Consider the following 20,397-nt stretch of genomic DNA (forward strand, 5'->3'; position numbering starts at 1 on the left):
CCTAAAATGTAGGGACAGCAGCACCTACTTTGTGTCCTCAAACCTAGGCAGGACTGGACAGCCCCTTGTTTCTGAAAATATACTTCTGAAGGGCAATGCCCACACTTTTAAATTATCTTGGTTCAGGTAAAGTTCTTGACTAAATTGACACACACTGTCACTTAGCTACTCGTGTGACAGTTATAATATGATAATCTAGATATGTAGCTACATAAATTTAGAGAAATCCCTATATTATTGGTTTGTCAGCTTCCACAAATACAAGGGAGGGTAAATATAGTTAGAAAGGTAAGTACAAACTCTCTCTCCAATTAACTAACAAGGACTTGCCACACAGTGAGAATACTGTAGTCAGAAATTTAAACAGTAAAATAAAATTCCTGAGGGATTACTTGATACCAATGTAGATCTTACTGAAGGAATTGTCCATATTGTGAAATCTGCATTAATCTGTTTTAATAATTTAATTGTGATATTTTCATCCCTCTCCTTGCTAGGATGCAAGAAACCTAGTTACCAAATATATAAAACATAGAATCATAGAATTATTTAGATTGGAAAAGACCTCTAGGGTCATCAAATCCAACCATTAACCTAACACTGCCAAGTTTACCACTAAACCACGTCCTTAAGCACTACCTTATAAAGTCTAAAGAGGGTATCATAAAAACATCTAAAATTATGTGAAATGGTTATACTATAAACTTTAATCTCTAACTTGAGTTCAAGGAGTAAGGGCAACTGACCCTCCAAAAATTTTGAAATTTCATGATTTGGAATGATAGCTGTTAAATTCAACCAATAGCACACACACACAAATCTTATTCTTGAGCACAAGTGCCTTCCTCCCTTACTCTAGTTTACCACATTACAAGATTTTCCTGTTATAAGTAAGACCAAGTCAGATTTCTCTTTAAACAACTCTAAAAAGCTTAATACTGAATTACAACTTTGATTCTTCTAAATGAACAATTTTGTCATCGACTTCACTCAGAGGTAGGAGTAACCTGATGTCTCATTTCCAAAAATATTTAGGCCTGCAAAAATATCCTTCAATTTCCCTTACTTCTCCATATATCTCCAGCTCCAGGAAAGTGTTTAGATAGTGAGATATCTCTAAAGTCATCTCTGGAAAAATACAGCTGAAAGAGAAGGTGTTATATGCATACATATGTATGTGTGTATAAATGCAGAAAATATATTCAGTTGGTGACATATGTCTGTTAATTTTCACAGAACATCTATTTCATTTTGTTCAAATGTATGTATTACTTTGAAATACTCTTTCAAAAGGAAATGAATGCTATACCTCATATTCTTCAGTTTCATTCAGTTCAGGAATGAGGTCAGCCTCTATAAAAGAAAAATATAAACCATATCACCCAACATTTTAAATTCACAGAATTATTGACTCCACAAGGACCCAGTTGATCAGTTAATGAATTTATTGAGATTCAGTCTAACGTGTTTTATAGGATTGTGTCTGAAGAAGGGACCAAGCTTCCTAGCTCTAAGGGTAGCAGAACTCATCCAGGCTGGAGGCTTTTAACTACAACAGTCCTGACTGGCCCTAATTTCATACTGCATTATATGTCGAATCTGCACTGAGGAAACACATCTAAGTTTATGAGAATGTTGTCCACGAGAAACCACAGTTGAATGCTGAAATACAGTAAAGAGAAAAATAACTCTGGGAATCAAGCATTTCTCTACATTTACTCTGAAAGTTCCAAATATATTCTTGTAAAATGATCTGTTCTATAATTTTCGTACAGAAAATTCCTCATTTGTGCACTCATGCTTGGAGTTATGTACTATTGCAAGCCATGACATCATATTCACCATGCAGCACACTGGCCTCCGCCTCTGTCAGGGCAGACTAAACAGACCCACCCATTATTACAGTCAAGGCTCCAGTGCTTAAGGTCTTCAAACTTGTCTCCACTACAATGTAAGAAACAGAAACCAGTTGTACCACATCCCATGAAAGACGGGGATGATAAGCAGGTACTGGGCACTGTTCAAAGAGATACTCTAAAGCTTTTGGTGTCAAGCAAGAATCCATGTGAAAATCCTTCCCTCTAAAGTATAAAGGTAGTCTCTTACCTTCTTTCTCACCGTCTTTTTGACCAAAACCAGTATTATGCTTGTGATAGTGGTCAGAAAGAGAGGCTTCAAAGCAGGTAGAAGAAACTTTCAAATCAAACTGGCATGGCCTTGAGTGATGAAATCTCACACCCTTTCCACAGTGTGAACTCATTTTACTGCTTCCTTTATCCTCAGAAAACCCAATTCTCTTTCTTAGTCTTTCCAAGGCTTTCTCCTAAGCAATGTTGTAGTGCCCCGTCTATTCATCAGTGCTAACATGGATTCTGAATTTGATTTGCACTGAATGAAAATGCCAGTCTCTCAGCTTGGGAAGTGATTCTAACAACAACATCCCACAGAACTGTATGTCTGCATCTCCTCTGTGATTCCCAAATGGAGTTGTCTCAGTACTCTAGGATAAAGATACCATAGTTATACTTCTTATCTCTGCAAATTACACAGACATAATTTGTGTTGTCTGCGGTCTGTCCATATCTACATTTCCAAACAAATTGAGACACATATTATATGCAACATACAATTAGATAAAGTTTATTACACACACAAGCTCTGTTTTATTAGTAGATTCTAGAACTTAAAACCATGTTGACTGAACCTGCACAAAAGTTTCATAAATTGTTCTTTCATAAATAACTTTTTATAAATTACCAAGTGCTTGGTAATTGGTAATGAATTAACCTTTTATTAATGATATAGAGAAAAATTATCTTACCTCTGACTCCTGGAAGCCTAGGAGGCTCCGGGGCAGGGTGGGGAGGGGAGCGGAGGGGAGGAAGGGATGGAGGAGGAGATAATGATATTCCCTGGCTTCTCAATGATAGAAATCAAACATCATAAGACATTAATTTGAAAAGTCTTTCTACAGTAGACCCATACCATATATTATGAACTCAAGAGACTTCTCTGAAAAATAAAAGTACAGAGAAATACTACCTATTCATTTTGTGGTCACTAGTCTAGAGCTGATCTCTAATCAGACAATCAGAAAAATAAAACATATTGATTGTGCTAGATTATACAATATGGTATGTGTCCTCCAATTCTATAAGCAGGACACTATCTTTTCTTGCTGTTGCTTCTATGGAGAGACATTAACATAAACATATATATTATATATATATACATATATAATATATATTAAAAACACTTAATTGTCTACCATTTTACCAAGGTGTTTTAATTTTACTTGGTCATAAAAATGCCAAAAGTCTTAGAGACACAAACTTACAGAAGCTCTGTTAACCATGTTGCTGAGTTTTTGTTTTGACAGCATATTATAGAAATATGCTAACATCCTCCAACTGAGCAGAATTGCCCCCCGAAAAAAACAACCGGTTGATATAGGTTGATAAACAAATTTGTTTATTTCTTCTGGAACCACATATTGCTTATTCTAGAGCTTACATTTTAAATAGTGAAATCATTAGTTAGAAAGTTTTGAAGACATCTTTTCATATAATAGTGCATTTTAATGACAGATGAAGAAATGATAAAACAAAGACAGAAATAGGAAACAACATTCCCTACATTTAAACTCAATGAAAATCTTAAAAAAAAAAACCTTCTGATTTGTAATTGTAGAATAACACACACACCATAAACTTCTGTACTGTCTTAAGTAATAAACGTCACAGCAACAAAAAAGTAAAGCCTATTTCTTTTGTTTAAATTAGCTTTCAGATGTCTACAGTTATCAGTACAAATTTAGAAAAAAGCACCCCCAAGTGAAACACTGAGGATATGCTTAGTGTTTTTAGGACAAAAATCACTCACAAAGACAAGTTACAAAGAAATAGCATAGTTAGACCCTCACAAAGCATCGTTGACTGTATGAGCTGCCATCGGTTTGAAATCCATATCCCAGCATTTTTATTTTTATTTTTATTTTTTATTTTGATAAATCCCAATCAATGTCTCCTCCACAAAGGAAGATGAAAGGAGAGATATATTATTTTCATGTCCTGTGTCAGTAAAAGCAAGTAAATACCACTGGTATTAATGACACAACAAACTACTGCAGAACTTTCAGAGGTATACAGATGTTATCTGGAGAGTCAAAGCACACATTCAAAATCCAGTTCTAATAACAAACAAAAAATTGGTAAGTAAAAGTTGGACTTTCATCAAAGCTGATTAAACACTATGTATGTGATTTACTTCACTTTCAACAGAGGCTGGGCAGCTACATCAGGTAGGGCAGCTACTGGCTTTCACTAATTGGAAACAGATTGGAAGAAAATTCACCTGTGCATGTGCACTTTATCACAACCTGAAATGCTGCCACCTGAACAGTTTAGGAATAAAACAAAGTGCAGAAGTCTCAAATATGATCACCTGTGGGATGTCACATCAGAGATCCTGAGGCTTCCACAAATTAAAATGATTTTAGAAATCAACAGGGTGGACAGAGGATGACAGAGAGTCAAAAGAGGTCATTCCTGTTAGAAAGCACTGGCAAGGAGGAGAAGCTTTACACCTTGGTTGAGGACCACATCGGGTGGGGAGAAGGCATGAGAAACACTCTCCCCTTGCAAGCATCTCAGAAGGAGAAGGCTAAAACAATGATTGTGAGTTTTCTGAACACCAGGTTCATGTACTGAAACTTTCCTCTTTAAGAGTGGCCACTCCAAGGGCTGAATTCTTTCCGGAAAAGGGGCCACCTAATGATTCCACATGTCTCATGCCTCTTTTTAACTTTTAATGTGAAGATTAATTGATCTGGAGGTGACTGCAGTGATTTTCACCTTAATTAAACTGGCTTACTCAGTAATTCTTGAATATGAAACTTTTAGTTTATGCTTTATGTGAGTCAATTTTATTTCATGTCTTCATGGTGAAGATAACTTTTCTCTCATAAATTCACAAGCAGGAGCTCCAAGAAATCCCCTTTTGCCTCAAGATCTATAAAGCAGATCACAAAACCAATTTGATGTTATAGTTGTAATCATCAAGTAGCTCTGAACAAATCTTTCTCATAAGATATTACATTTTCATATCTGTTGTTTCATATTTGCGATATTAAATATGAAAATAGTTGCTATATTTACAGCAGTTAATTCAGATGTAAATAATTAGTAAAAATAAGTATGTAAATACACATTAATATTAGAAATGAATGGAAGTTTTCATTTATTTATTTATTTGCATTTTAAAATTATATCCAGAGCTAAGATAGTATTTATAAAAGTATCTGTAGAGCAGTGCACACCCCTATCAATCATACTAATTATATGGGAAGGATTTTTCCCTGAACTTCGGTCATTCAGCAATTTCAGATATACCACTGTTGAAGTGTCAAACTAAACACAAAGCACATTTAATAACTTTGTGTCAGTGTCAGCTAGGAAGCATCACAAAGTAATAACTTTTATGAAACGTAGAATATTAATTTTAGCATTTTGTTTTTAATTATAAACTTCTCCCTCTCCTTTTTTTTTTTTTTTTTTTTTTTTTTTTTTTTAACTTACAATATCCTTGAAAGACTTAATTTGATGTGAAATAATCTCCCTCAATTTTGAAGCTCTTGCAAATTAAAGGAAACACCTTAGGCAGACCTGAAACTGTTACAGATTTTCAGAACTGTCTGAAATTTGACAAAAAAAAAAAAAAAGGTGTTTATATAGTTCTGATATGCGTAATGTTTAACTCTTCTCTTTACAATTATTTATTTTGAAAAAAAAGAAAACGGGATAAGAAAGCTTGCATACATTCATTTTCTTCAATGCACATTAAGGAGACATATCTAAATGCTTAAATGGCAGAAAACCACAAAAATACCATTTTTCAAAGTTATGCTAACCTGTTCATACTTTCATACTGCAGATAGATACATCTTTACATTATTTTTCCACTTTGGAATCCTTGCGCCATACTTGCTCTTTCTTTAATAAAAATAAATTAGTGTAAAAATTTATTTTTATAGGCAGGAGAATATCAGACCTTCACTCAGAACTGCTAAATATAACATTTATTGCACCAAAATCTCTTATCAGACAAATCTCAGAGAAATTCTGCAGAGATGCTGGAGGGTGAAATGAGTTTTCCAGTATGTATCTCCAAAGCAAGGCACTTTTCCTTCTACTGCCATGAACACAAACCCACTGCTGCCCTCAGCAGAAGCACAGCAAAGATACAGGGCTCATATCTGCACTGCTGGGCAGCTGCAGACTGCCAGACACCCCACCAGCCTATTGCTGGGCTTGGTCCCCAGCAGCATTTGCCTGCACCCCAGGTGTGCTGTGCAGTGCTGGCTCTGTGGTCTCACAGCCCCAGATCTTGTCTCCATGCCCACCTGTGCATCCACATTTCCTTCCAAAGGGAGTCATGGCACATTACAGGCTGGTATGCAGCCAGGTCTGATTGATCCCTACAGCAGGGATACAACGGTAGTAGTAGGGTGGATTATCCTACGGATATTACCTACATTGGATTTTTTTTTTTTTTTAGCTTTTGAAGCTGTGTTGGCAGCACTGTGCCAACTGCAGTTGTTGACTTTGCTATTGTTTAATAATGACAACGCTGAACTATTTATTTATCACTCCATGCAGAAATGGGACTGTGTAAAGGAAATCTCTTCTGTGTAAATGAAATCTCATCTGAGAAAAATTTTCAAACATAACATAAGCAAATTTTGGAGAGGAAGTGGGGAGATATGGGGACTAAAAGGCAGATAAGAGAGAAACAGAAAAGTGAAATGTCAGAACCTTCTTGTGGACTGAAGAGTAATATGAAAATTCTCATAGATATTAGCATAAGAGTCCAAAAATTCTTCTTAATACATTGTGTTTGAAAGACAAGGTAGATGTTTATAGAAACATTATATGTACTATACCTGAATCTGCCTCCCCCTCCTTCCGGCAATGTCATATTATTGTATGCCTATTACCATTATTAATTCACTATTTATGCAGGAAAGATCATCAAGACTCATCTTCCTTCTCGGTGCAAAGGAATGGTGTTCCCCCAAAATGAAAAACTAACCTGTGCATCACAACATTGCTAAAGACTCTGCTGTAGCTAAACAGACTTAACTAAGTGTAAAACTGAACTTACACAGTCTACAAATAAACAACCGGTATCTGGGTCCTTAGATTGGAAAAAAAAAAAAAAAAAAAGTGGTTTGTTACATGATCAGAAAGGTTTTGTTTTGTTCCTATGAGCGGTTACAAGTTTCTTAATTCACACGGTGAATTCTGATGCTAAAACTTCCACAGAATGTAAGGAATTATTAAGGACAAGATCAAGCTCCATGCTATAGTTTCACACTATTTCATATTTACCAGCAGGCATAGAAGAGGTAAATCTGGTTGTGCAATCAGTAAGATTTGTTTGTTAGGCCTTTTGATTTTTTGCGAGGCAACATTAAGAAGCAAGGGAATTCCATCACCGCAAGTGCTTTGAAATCAAACTCCAAGTAATCATAAGTAATCAAATTTCAAAATCAATCGATACAGATTTATAAGTCATATTTTGGGTTTCTATTACTTGTTTCCTTAACACTTTGGCAATGTGGTTGGATTGTGGGAGTCAGGAGGATGATTGATCCGTAGAGAAATAATACCAAACATGGCTTTATTTCTCTACGTCATATTCCTAAAAAAATACACTTGTGAGATTTGAAACAAGGTAGGTGTTTTTCAGAATATTTTTAGAGTTAAAAACATTAACATGCAATCTTTCATAGGTAATGTTTACAAGGAATGGGGAATTATATCATGATAAAATATCAGTAGCAAAGAACAAGCTGAAGGTTAACAGCAGTGATTTTGAAATTTCATTTTAGCATATTTTGACAGTTGCACATTTTAACTGGTTTGCAAACAGACTACCTCACCTAATACAGATTTTCAGCTCAAAGTGATCACTAAGCTCAAAAGAACACTTACCTTGGTCCTCTAAAGGCATATCAACAATGACTTGGTCACTGTGTTTTCCATACAGCCCATTAGAACAAACAGCAACTATCTGAAGAACATAACTTGTATTGGGCAGCAGGTTATTTAGAATAGCCCCCTAAAAGAAAAAACACATTTAATCATTTACTTGCAAAGATGTATCAAATATCTGGAAATGTTAATATTTTTTCATAACACACTTTTCATACGAAGCATAAAGGTCCTTTCTTTTAGGACTCTAATATAAGCTTTTTACATTTTATTGTCACAAAAACTCTTCAGGCAACTTTGAAAAGAAATTCTTGTGAATTTTTAAATGGAGGATACCAAACTGCATACTTATTTAATGAAGAATACTACTTTAGGTAATCAGTTTGGGTAACATGATCTCTGATAAGCTTATGAGTCTTTAAAGAGACAGACAGGAACAGATCACATACGTGAAATACCACAAAGCTGAAGATCACTAACTTAATTCTTATAGCAGTATGATAGTAGTGATTCTCATTAGCTGCTTGTGTAGGTCATTTTTTTCAGATCACTAAGCAATGAAGTACAGGTCACTATTAACTGACAGGCTAAGGAGCTCTGAGTTTTATGGCTAAGAAGCTCTGAGTTTGACATGGTCATAACATTTTGGTGATACTACAGGTAAATCAGAAGATCAGTCTGCAAAAGCTTTCTCTATTTATGGCCTAAAGAGTTTTGTTTGTTTGCTTGTTTGTTTGTTTAATCATCTCTGTGGCATCACTGCCCACAAATGAAGTACAGTTTCTCTAAGATGTAGTCAAAGATATGTATTTTTTTTGCTGAATCAGTTCCCAGCTACTGTTTAATCCTTTAAGATAATTGACAAGAGCTTTGCCATCACCATTTTGTATGAAACTTGAAGAGTTTACAGTTACCAAGTCCTGATACCCATCTGTCAGAAATTCACGCTTAGTCTGGTCTTCTCCATCCAATTGTTGATAAAAGACAGCAAATTTCTCAATCATGGTATCATACACAACCCGAGGTCTTTCCCACGTAACCAGAAGACTAGTATAATTCTTTGGATCAGATTGGACATTTTCAGGTTCTGAGCTGCAAACTGAATGAAATAAAAGAAGGAATGTGTTATTTATTAAATAGTATAAATTACTCTAATAAGATCTTGATCTACCTCCTGTCAAAATGAGTGTAACTCTTTCATGTGCCTCATTTTTAACTTTCTACTAAAATATGTGAGATGTCATGCACCATCAAAAGAAACAGAGTTGTAAAACTAGATTTTCAAAAGCTTGCTAATTTGGGGACTGAGACCTCTTTCCCCCACTTTTTAATACTGTATTTTGAGAAAGATTTGTATCCAGTTCCCATTAGCGTTAGAAGAGCTCTCCCACCAGCTATAATAGATTGTTTTAAAGATTAAATGTAAATGTATCATACTTGAATTTCCTCTCAAGGGTGTTTTAATCTTTTTATATAAGAGTCAAAAGGCATATTGGGAGGGATAAGAACTTATTGGATTAACTGGCAATTATTTCATATTTCACCACCTAAATATCTACTGAAGAAGTGCAGTAAGAGGCACCAACAGTTTTTTTTTTTTTTTTTTTTTGGATGCGACATAACCAAAAGGTCTGAATCCAGTCTATATCCCTTGCCCTTGCACACCATCCTCCAACGAGAACCTCCTTTGCCTTATTTTAGCTTGGAAACCATGTATAAGTAGCAAAGGATGTTGAAAGAAGTGGAGAGGAGGAGGTATGAGGCAGCTTGGGTTTGGCAAAGCGGGAATGCTCTCCAGACCTTTTCAGCCTGCTCCCATTACCATGTCCTGGGCATTGCTCTGGTTATCCCAGCCTGGTGAAGTCCTGGGCCTGTCCCACGAATACCTTCTTGGTGAGCCTGGACCTTGCCCTCCGGGCAAAATCTGACTAGGCAGCTACTATTGCATGTTTTCCAGTCTTTCTCTTCCAATACATTTTTCATCTTATTCAAGCAAGCTGAATCTTCCAATACAGTTCTAGATGTATATATGTACTGATTACCAGCTTGCTAGAAATGTACTGAGATTCTGTCATTTGTTATTTAAATCACCCAAGTACCTGTGTGTAGATTAAAAATAATATGCAAGGCCAAGATAAACTAACCTATCTCACTAAACTAGCAGAAAATGTAAATTATTTGGCAGAAGATCACTGAAAAATGACTAATAGGCTGCGATACATGAAAAAATAAAGCAAAACAATATACAGCTGCATTGTTCATGGCTGCTTTGTTTTTGGGCTGAAACTCTGTTTTCCTTCCTTGGTCTCGTCATCCCATCTGCTGGTGTTAGACACAGAAATGACGAATGGAAGTGGCTGTAAAAAGTGTTCACTAATTTTTGGCTCCCAACTTGCAACCATAGCAAGTAGGTATCTTAGAATGAGGGCCAAGAACGAAATTGCATGTTTTAAGCATTTTGGTTCAAATGCTGAGACTGGATTTGTGCCTCTCCCCTAGCTTTTGGAATTTCCTTTTGCCTGTACTCAATTTCCTTTTCTATGTGCTTTAATGTGCGTTCAGAAAGAATATTATTGCTATTGCTTCTTTTATTACTCCATTTCTATTGCTCTATTTCATCTATTAAACTAGTCAGACTTACTGGTCAGAGTACACGAAGTTTACAGTTTAATTAAATTTTGCATATTAAAATGAGTGGATGGATATATTTTTATTAGAAAATTGTAACTTGACTTTTGCACAAGTAATTATGTAGTCATTCCCTATTTGGAATAAATGAGGAAACATTTTTCAAATCTAAGAACATGTTTAAAAACAACTGTGAGCATCTAGCAAAAAGCAAGTAAAAGAAGCACTCTAACTAATTAAGAAAGCAAGAGGTGTAGATTTTTTGGAGCTCTCATAAAGGAAGCAAACAACATGATACTACAATGCTTTTGGATGGCAATACTACATTTTGAAAGGAAGAAAATTCTTTCAATTAACTTTGCATTTCACCACTTGAACACAGGAGGGCACTCAAAACACAATATTTTGAAAACCAAATTTCTTCCACTTTGTATGCAGGTGGAACGTTCTGAGAACTCTAGTCGGAGTTACGTAATGGAAGATATGCAGCATTTTGCGTGTGTGTGTGAGCTAACAGTAGAAGCAGCATTAGTCTGTGTAATTTAGTTTGAATTGTATAGCTTACTGGGCTTTGAAACCACCAAGCTAGGTACTGGACATACCATTTTATTCATTATACTGAATTATTTTAATTGAAGTAAAAAAATAGCAAATTTAAAAATATAAATAAATTTTCAAGTTGCATACATTTCATTCCATTACTGAAACTAGTCATGCCGGCTCATTTCCACCAGATGGCATAAGTAAATCATTAGACCAGAAAAGATGATTCCCTTCTCAATTCTGAGAAGTAAGGCAGAAAATAAAGTTTTTTTTTTTTTTTTTTTTTTTAATGATTGAATCAAAATATTCATATTTTGGTAGGTGTTTAAATTGACTCTCCAAGCAAGTTTTTTTTGTAATATAAGTACGAAGTTTCCCCCTATCCAAACTCAAATTACAAACTTTTCTCTGCTATCCTTTTTCCTCCCTTCCTCATTTGTCTATGAGTGAATCTGATTCTGAAATCTTAGACTACGGTAAGGTTAATTAGGTATTATAAAACTTTTAAAGCTGAAAGATTGGAGTGTCCAATATGATTTTGTTTACTATTTTATTTTCTGTGTTGTTCTTCCAACTATGTTTTTCGAAGAAAAGACAAGCTTTTCTCCCTTTTGTTTTCATTCTTTTGATGCTTATCTTGTTCCTTTCAGCAGTGACCAACAGTATTCCTGCATGACAGTCATCTGCACCTTATTGCACACTGATTCCTTCCCAAGCTGGTGTCTCTTGCCCTTCTTCAAATGCCTTTTCATCTGTTATCTTGCCTGTGCTCTTCCCTTCCTTTTTCAGACGGTCTTAGTAACACTGAGGTACTTTGGTCCTGATTACTCCCATTCCCCTCTTGAGAAACTGGGAAAAGCCAGGAGGTCATGTATCAACTTATTTAATGAAAGACTTCTGCTCTGATATTAAGGTTTTGAAAATCTGAGTACAGAGACTACAAGAAAGAAAGTTTTTGAGTCTCTTCTAGTCTGAAGTCAGAGATATTCAACTGGATTATTTATTTATTTATTTATTTATTTATTTACTTATTTAAGTCTCAAAGCAGCAAAATACAATTAATGGGAAGCTGGAGATCTATTCCAGCCCCTGCTGGAATTTTAGGTATAAAAGAGACCAGAATCTGGCTTTTGGGATTCTCTTCATTTATCATTTTCTTGGTACCTATGTGAAATGAATTTGGTGACTTCAGTCCAACTTCTGTTGAAAAAGCATCCACATTACACAACTAAGAATCAAATGGGTTTGTAAAATAAAATCCTCTTGCAACCCCTGAAAAAGCAGCTGTTTAGGTCTGAAATGCGTTAAAAGGGCAGTGCAAGAAAGCTTGAACTGATGTGATCTTCACTGAATGTTTGGTTGAGACAAGCATTTAATTTTCCACTCCATTTAATCTGACGTTTTATGATCGGTAGTTTTTTTTCTCTGAAGTGATACATTTCTGAATAATAATACAGTGTCCTACTTTCTACACAATTTAAAATGAGTATTTTCATACTAGGATGAATCTTCTACTGAAAATTGTCTTTCAACCTGTGAAGAGAGGAATGACTATTCAGTAAATACCTGCTTCATGAATTTCTTCTTGTCCAGTGTATGAGGAAAACACTTGCCCAAAGAACTTATATTGCTGCTCTCGAAAGTTGTTTTGCAGGTAGTCCATCAGCATAACATAGCCAGACTGCTGCATTGTAAGAACTTCACAGAATACAGCTAACTAGAAGAGGTGATAAAAAATATCAGAAGTTATAACAAATTAACCACATTATTCTAACAGGCAAAAGCCCTGAGAAAAAGGCATTGGGCAAACTGTCCCTGTTGAGTTCTCTCCAATGACAATGAAATTTTGCTGGTCTGTTCCAGCAGTATATCTGCTGATTTACTCCACTTGCACTTCTCAATCATTCTGCTTTTGGACATGCTCTGCCTACCAGTTGGCCAGGGGAATATTGAAGGAGTATTTTGTTTTCTCTGGACCAGAAGTCCAGACAGAAAAAAAAAAAAGAAAAAAAAAAAAAAGATAACACACTTAAGTTGTATGAAAAATTTTAAATTAGAGAAAAGAAATGCCAGGTTGTTGGGCTGGTAATGAATTGGTAATGAATGACACGAGCTTTTACCGTATACATGCTAACTGCTTTTCTCTGTTACCATGTAAAATTGTTTCATTTTAATACATTACTTAAATTACCTGGTCCTCAGAAATACTAATGGTATCTTTGAACACAATCCATTCAACTGTTTCAGAGCAGGGAGGAGTTGATAGAGACCCATTATAAGTGTAATATTTGTCTGTTGCATTTGGCAAAAGGTTCAGCAAAATAAATGGTTCCAAGGCAGCCTGTTTTCCTGAAAGAAAAGGAAAACGCAACTCATTTATAAAAGTCAGATCATTAAAATACTGCAGAAGCAATGAATAAATAGAAATCACACTCTTGAAAAGAGTTGTCATTATGGAAACAAGCTAATTTTGAGATTATTCAAAATCTGATATCCAGAGACTGGCAAACAAACAAATTGCTGGACCTTTTCTATTTATCTTGAATAAATATTGTTCAATAACAAAGTCGTTTATTTGGGCAAGTTCTAATGGGTTACTCCAGTAATAAACAAAGTAACCATTATATTTGTTCATAAAAACTTGTTCATCTAACGTTCCTAGTAAATGTCTGAGATTCCAAATTTTTGTCTCACCCATAAATTTCAAAGAGAAAATATGTTAAATCTTTGTATTTGGTCTATCAACTTCGGTCAAATTGTTGAGTTTCTCAAAGGATCTTAACCTCCACAGAAAATCTCTGCCAATGGAACTGTTGCTGTGACAGGTCTGTGAGTTGTATTGCTCATGTCTGCAGAAGCAGAAATTTATTGGATCAGGAGATTTTAAAATGGCGGCAATAACAGATTTACATAATGCAGAAAAGGATGCACAGACATCTTGCAGGAGAGTATGACCTTTCTGTTTATTGTTCTGTGAAAATAATATCACCCCTTTCAGGTCACCACTTTATCTGCTACCTTGTCAGCTGGGAGCATGAGTGAAGAATTGGTGAGAGTTCATCTACAGAAAGGTTAGTTTGTGCTGTTATGACAGTAGGGTCCAGCAACAGAAATTGGCAGAAATGGTACTGCTTTCCTCAAGGCAGAATTTTTCAGTTTGTGACAATTATCAATGATCTGCTTTACTGACCGGTGTATCCAAAATAATACTTGTTTTTCACACCTTGGAGTACTGTGGATGCTTATATATTTTATTTCAATCTAAAGTAACTGATTTTAAATTTCTTCCTCTTTGATAAATATGAATATTTAATGAATATTCAGATTGTGCATTATCTTGTGGTTTTACAGATATATTACTTCTAGAGCCTGGGTGGATTTCTGACCTGTCCTTGTCTTCATAATTCTTTACAAATTTGGTGAGAACAGTGAGTCACATTAACAGTTTTTATTTTGTACAGTGACTATTTCAGAGAGTTAAGGTTTAAAAGGTAGTTCATCCCCTCTCTCTTATCCACATATAATGAAAGGGAAACATTTAGCACTGCCAAGCAAAGCACATCCTTCTATTCCTCTTGTCAACATGTTAGCTACCTTCAGACAGTAGCTATCATTGTTACCTGATAAATGTTTAGTTGATGCATTTTTTCTTCAGTAAAAATAAATGGCCAGTCCATGTTAGATAAAGGCTTGGGGACATGAAACTTCTCATTTATAGTAAGAATCCTGCTATAGATTTTTCAACTTTGGATCTTAAAATGCCTTTTGAATGTGATTGACAATCTAGATTTTAAAACCAAACACCCACAAAGGATTATAAGAAACAAAGAGTGTGTCCAGAAGGAATAGGAGTCCTTTGTACAACTCGAGAACTCAGCTGCTGGGATCCAAATGCATACAATACAGATGTGACTGACAAGGACAGTTCATATATATTGCAGACAAGGACAGATCGTATGCTGTTCATTTTTCTTCACGATGAACAACTTGATTTACTTGTGACCTGAATTTTCAGAGCTCATTTGCACTCTATTCAAGAAAACCATATTCTGCTCATTGTTGAAATGCCATGTAGTGGCTGTATCTTGAATCTTGCTGCTGATAATTTACAGCTCCCATCCAAGGCTGTAGGACAGTATCTGCCTTGATGTATTACTCATTCTCCTTTGTGTTTCACAGAAGATGGCACACAAATATAGTGAATCCTAACAGCTTTATATGTCCCCCTCCTCTGTCTTCGTAATTTACAGAAGTTACACCCTTTATATTCATTGAACAGTGTTTTCTGGAGAAAAACGATCTCAATTTTACTGTCATGCTTTTGAAAGCTTTTAAAATAGTGGCATTAAGAGTCTTTAACAACTTCCAACCCATCAATATTAAAGGTCTTTGCAAAGCTCAAGTACCGTTACGTGTAGGAAAACTGAGGCAATGTTAGCTATTTTCTTAGGGTTGTGACCATTCATGGAGCAAGAAAATAAACCTATTCAGGACAGTAGTCATTTGAGTTTATTCTTCTGTGAAGCCACTATGTAACAGAATTAGAAACAGAGTCCAGATCTCTTCATGCACTGCCCTGAAGTCCATGTGCTTTAGTGTAAAACCATAAGGAATTCTACAACGTTGAAGAGCCAACAGATGGTATAAATAATACTCGTACAAATGTAATATAATCAAATTATTTCAAATTTGCATAGCAGCTACTGGAAAAAAAGCATTTGTCCCCACTAAGTCTACTGAATATTAATGTTCATACAATATTCAATGTTTGTAAGACACATCTTGGATGGGTACAACAGCGCTATTTGGCTTCCAGCCACATATAATACTCCAGTAATCTATGCCTAAGAAAGTTTGAGGAAAAAATCAGACTTTTCTCTTCACCTAGCGTTTTAAAAGTTGCAAATTCTTTGTGATAGTTATATTTATTCATTTACAGTAACTGATGTTCTTACAAATAATCTCTTGTAGTAAACTAAATGTATGATTTATGTCATTTCTTAAAAAAAATAAATGTCTGAGCTCTTGAGAACTGTGTTCCTGAATGCCTGTAAAGTTTCATAATTATGCTGAAATTGAACTTAGTCTAACATAATGCAATAAAACATGGCAGCAGACTTACCAAAACGACTAACACTATCTACTCCATTAATGATTGGAATATAATCCGGATTATCTTCTAGTCCAATCTGTTAAAAAGAAATTGCATTTTTTACAGCACAGACTTCATGAAAAAAATTGAAGGTTGCAGTTTACCAACAAAATTATACAAAACCTAAGGGAGTGCAAACATATTTGCCCATTTGCTTTTTTGCAAAAATAAATTAGAAAAATATATGCAAATTTTTAACTCAGTGATCACACATCGGAACCCATTAAATTCAGATTGAACATCTGCTGTTTCAAAGCTTGCTTAATGACACAACGATGTATTTTGTTTACCTCAAACAGAATTGATAAAGCTCTTAGCTTTCCATTTCCTTTAATTGCCTCTTCGAAATTTGTAAATTGATCTACATCATAGCAGTAGATTTGCATCTGCAAATAAAATGTATTAAAATACATTACTTATATACAAGATAAAATTAATTCAGTTATTTATATGCCTAGTGTGTGAAAAAAATGTTCAAGAGAATTAATTAATAGAATTAATCAGCTGTTACCTATCTAAAAAAGATCTATAGCAGAAAACCACTAAGTCTGTAGGAGTAGAGCATATCAAGGAGCATATTCTCCATGGACAATAGAGCAAGCCTAGTTAACTAGCTGATAATGGATATCTAACCTAGAATACTCAGGTGAGATGAATCTTGAAATCAGTCTTAAATCACAAACTAAAGGCAAAGTGTCTCTTCTGCATCTGCCTTGCAGTAAGTGTAGAGAAATGTGGTAAAAAAAAAGTTTTCCAGGTATTCTGTGACCACATTTGCTGTCATGGGCATTGGATTTACATCTCTTCCTCTATCTCTTCAGGTACAGTTGGGAAATCTTTTCCATTGCCATGTCACTGACAGGAAGGGAGAGTCTCCTGCTCATGGTGGCTTTTCTTGAGGTGGTGATAGAGGTGAATTCTCTCTTAGATCTCTTGGTGGGACAGGTGGGGTGTGAATGGGAACTTTTAAATAGCTGCGAGGTAAAGAAAACATTTCCCAAGGAAAGTTCCTGGCTCACAGCTCTTCATGGAAAATAGGACAACCTTGGCCCTACTGCTTTGCTCTGACACAGAAATCCAAAGTGTCTGAAGTGTGGAGCAGCTCGGTTGCCTGCCACAACTGTGCCTTTTTAGCTGGAAAACGATCATATCACAACACTGAGGATTGAAAGCTGGTCTGCAGAATGTTTTCAGGGAATGCAGAGCTGCTCCTTGCTTCCTCCCATCCCCACACCACTGCAAGATCTTCTGTCAAAACAGCCAGGGCCACACAGGACCAGCTCTCACATACTGGCTCCTGGCATACTGCCTCAACTCCCCCTCCAACCTGGCAGGATAGCCATGCTTCTCCATGGGACAAGCAGCTCTTGGCTCTCATGAGCTCTCAGCAAAGCCCCAGCTTTGAAAAATCCATTTCCACCTTAAATAAACCACAACTTGGAGTAAGATAAGCCAAACTTGTAGGGTTTTAAACTTTGATAGATTAGTAGAAGCAGCTCCCAATGTCATCTTAAAGGATGTGTAAAAAATGCACAGCTTAGACACCCTCAATGGACTAATGCCTCACAATGCTGTTCTCAGATGCATCATTTAAATATTACTAATGTGGATTGAAGTGATGATTGAATTTGCAAGTAGACTTTAATTAAGTGATGAACAAAGGTGTTTAGTAAACTATGTTACTTTTTGCAGAATCACAAATCCTCAAAATATATTCTGTACTTTACCTCAAGAGGAAATTTTTGTCCTTCCAAACTATGTTCTGATCCGTCCGATGATGCATTGCATTTTCCCCAGTGAAAAGTGATCTTGCTTGCTTTGAATACAGTGTCTAAGCCACCTCCACTTACATAATAATCATTTGTCAGGTTAATTTCCACTGAAAAAAGAGAGAGAGGAAAAAAAACACCACAGAAGTGTCAATATAAAGGGCAGACAAGGCATCTGTGACTCTCATATTTCAGTATAGGTGCTAAAACGTAAATATGATATGATTCTTTTCCTATATTTCATAAGCAGCTTGTCAGGAATCTGGTTATTTAAAGTAAGAAGTGTGTTAATTCATTATTAACTTGGAGAAATATGTTTCATTTCATGCTGTAATTCATAAAACAGTCTATTGAAGTGTACTATTTGTCTGTGTCTGAAAACTAGCCACACAATCATGTTAAGCAGCACAGAAACGCTGGCTTAGCCACCAGCCTGACCTTCCAAGAAAAGAAAATCCTAAAATATATAGCTTCCTAAAAGCATCAATATTTTTAACAAAAAGGAAAAAATGAAACAACTCATTATGATCATAATTCTAGATACCAATCATAAGGCAACACATGAAAAAAAAAAAAAGTATGGCCAGTTACCAGGAGGTCTGTCCTGTCTGTGAGACCCCTTAGCTGTGGGGTAGCCTTCTCCAGGAGGAAGTGATGACACGTCCTCAGCTGGACAGAGCTGTATACAAACTGCACATGGGACTGAACATTTGTCTGCTGGAGGGAATTAACAGGATGGAATAGACCAAAGCCACACATTTGGCTTTTCCACCTGCAGAGGCTGTGAATTTTTTGACCTCTTGCTAAAACAGAACTAATGGCATTCCGTTTCATTACATCCCTCTCCTAAAGACCTTGAAGACAATTTTAACTGCAGAGTTTAGCAGTTCTTTTTATAATATCTGAATCGCTGCAGAGGAGGAAGAACTCACATCACTGAATTAGACTTTAAAAAATCTATTTCACTATCACTATTTATCTCAGGTAGTAAGGCAAAGGGAAGTAAGTGATTTGCTGAGCAGTATGTAGGCATTATATGATGGGGCCAAGAACAGAAATTATAATTCATAAACAAACAGAAACAAGAACACCAAAAACACCCAAACAGACCTCCCGAGGACCAAAAGAGCTGCCCAGACCATCAGTTGCAGGGATTTCCAGAATCTGGAAGCCCCCCTGTGGCCTGAAGGCAGAGGTGGGTGTCGTGGGTGCAAGCGTGCCCAGCTGGATGAACTTGTAGAGCACATTGCTGTGTTGTGAGAGGAGCTCACTGTAGTATCCAGGTAGTATCCACGTGTAGTATCCAGGAATCTGAGTGAGAGATTGATGCATGGTATCATGTGCTGACATGGGCTGAGTGACAGCCAGGCCTCAAGTCCTGGCAAGGGGTAGGTAAGCTGGCTTCCAACCCTGAACTGACAGACCTGACTGACTCACAATACCAGGAAGACTGACCCTCATCTGTGCTTGGAGCAGGAGGAAGAGTCCTCCTCCTTGTCACCGAGATGCCCCTATGCAACAGATATGATGCTCTGGGGCTGGAAAAAGGAGAGCCTGTGAGTAATGGTCAAGACCCAGGAAAGGACAACTGCACAAAGTTGGACCAACCAACCACCTGTATTAGAATGAGTGCCACCAAAAAAGCGTGAAGGGTGTTAGTAATTGGAGATTGCTTGCTGAGAGGCACTGAAGCACCCATTTGCCATCTGGACAGTCTCTCCAGTGAGGTTTGCTGCCTGCCATGGGCGAATATTTACAGTATCAGAAAAAGGCTACCAAGACTGGTAAAGTCAGAGGACTACCACCCATTTCTATTCTTTCATGTAGGGTCAAATGAGTCTGCAACAAGGAAACATGTCTGAAGTATCAATAGAGACTTTATATCCCTTGGAAAGATGTTGAAGGAATCGGGAGTGCAGGTAGTGTTCTCTGTCCTCCTAGCTGGAGACTGGAACCCCAAAAAAAGGAGATGAACAGATCAGGTGAATGACTGGCTGTGTAGCTGGTGCCACACTCAGGTTTTTGGGTTCTACAGTCTTGGACACACCTTTGAGAGACCAGGCATATTGACACCAGAGGGGGCACACCTGACCAGGTGGGGCAAGAGCATTCTGGGCAGCAAGCTGTCTGGACTTATTAGCAAAGCTTTAAACTAGATTCAGGGGGAGAAGGGGATGTACTTCTGAGTGACAGAGAAGAATCAGGAAACACCTACACTTTAGGAAGCAACAGGGAAATATCTGTGAATCAGGGAGGGCTCCTCTAAAAATGTGATGTAGCCAATGGCCCATCTGAAGTGCCTCTACTCCAA

General features: G+C 36.5%; 1 protein-coding gene across 6 annotated transcripts in view; it reads right to left on the bottom strand.

Annotated features, from left to right (window-relative positions):
* PTPRZ1 (protein tyrosine phosphatase receptor type Z1) overlaps nucleotides 1-20,397 on the bottom strand; it is a 139,890-nt gene that overhangs the window by 40,419 nt on the left and 79,074 nt on the right. For all 6 annotated transcript variants that reach the window (XM_040549866.1, XM_040549877.1, XM_040549853.1 and 3 more), the window contains exons 4-11: nucleotides 18,045-18,196; nucleotides 16,608-16,703; nucleotides 16,288-16,354; nucleotides 13,357-13,514; nucleotides 12,732-12,882; nucleotides 8,909-9,093; nucleotides 7,995-8,121; nucleotides 1,310-1,353 (exon numbers count right to left, since the gene is read on the bottom strand). In XM_040549866.1, coding sequence (XP_040405800.1) covers nucleotides 1,310-1,353; nucleotides 7,995-8,121; nucleotides 8,909-9,093; nucleotides 12,732-12,882; nucleotides 13,357-13,514; nucleotides 16,288-16,354; nucleotides 16,608-16,703; nucleotides 18,045-18,196 — 980 coding nt within the window. The remainder of the gene's footprint in view (nucleotides 1-1,309; nucleotides 1,354-7,994; nucleotides 8,122-8,908; nucleotides 9,094-12,731; nucleotides 12,883-13,356; nucleotides 13,515-16,287; nucleotides 16,355-16,607; nucleotides 16,704-18,044; nucleotides 18,197-20,397) is intronic.

Source organism: Cygnus olor, chromosome 1, assembly GCF_009769625.2.
Source record: "Cygnus olor isolate bCygOlo1 chromosome 1, bCygOlo1.pri.v2, whole genome shotgun sequence".
NCBI classification, from domain to species: domain Eukaryota; kingdom Metazoa; phylum Chordata; class Aves; order Anseriformes; family Anatidae; genus Cygnus; species Cygnus olor.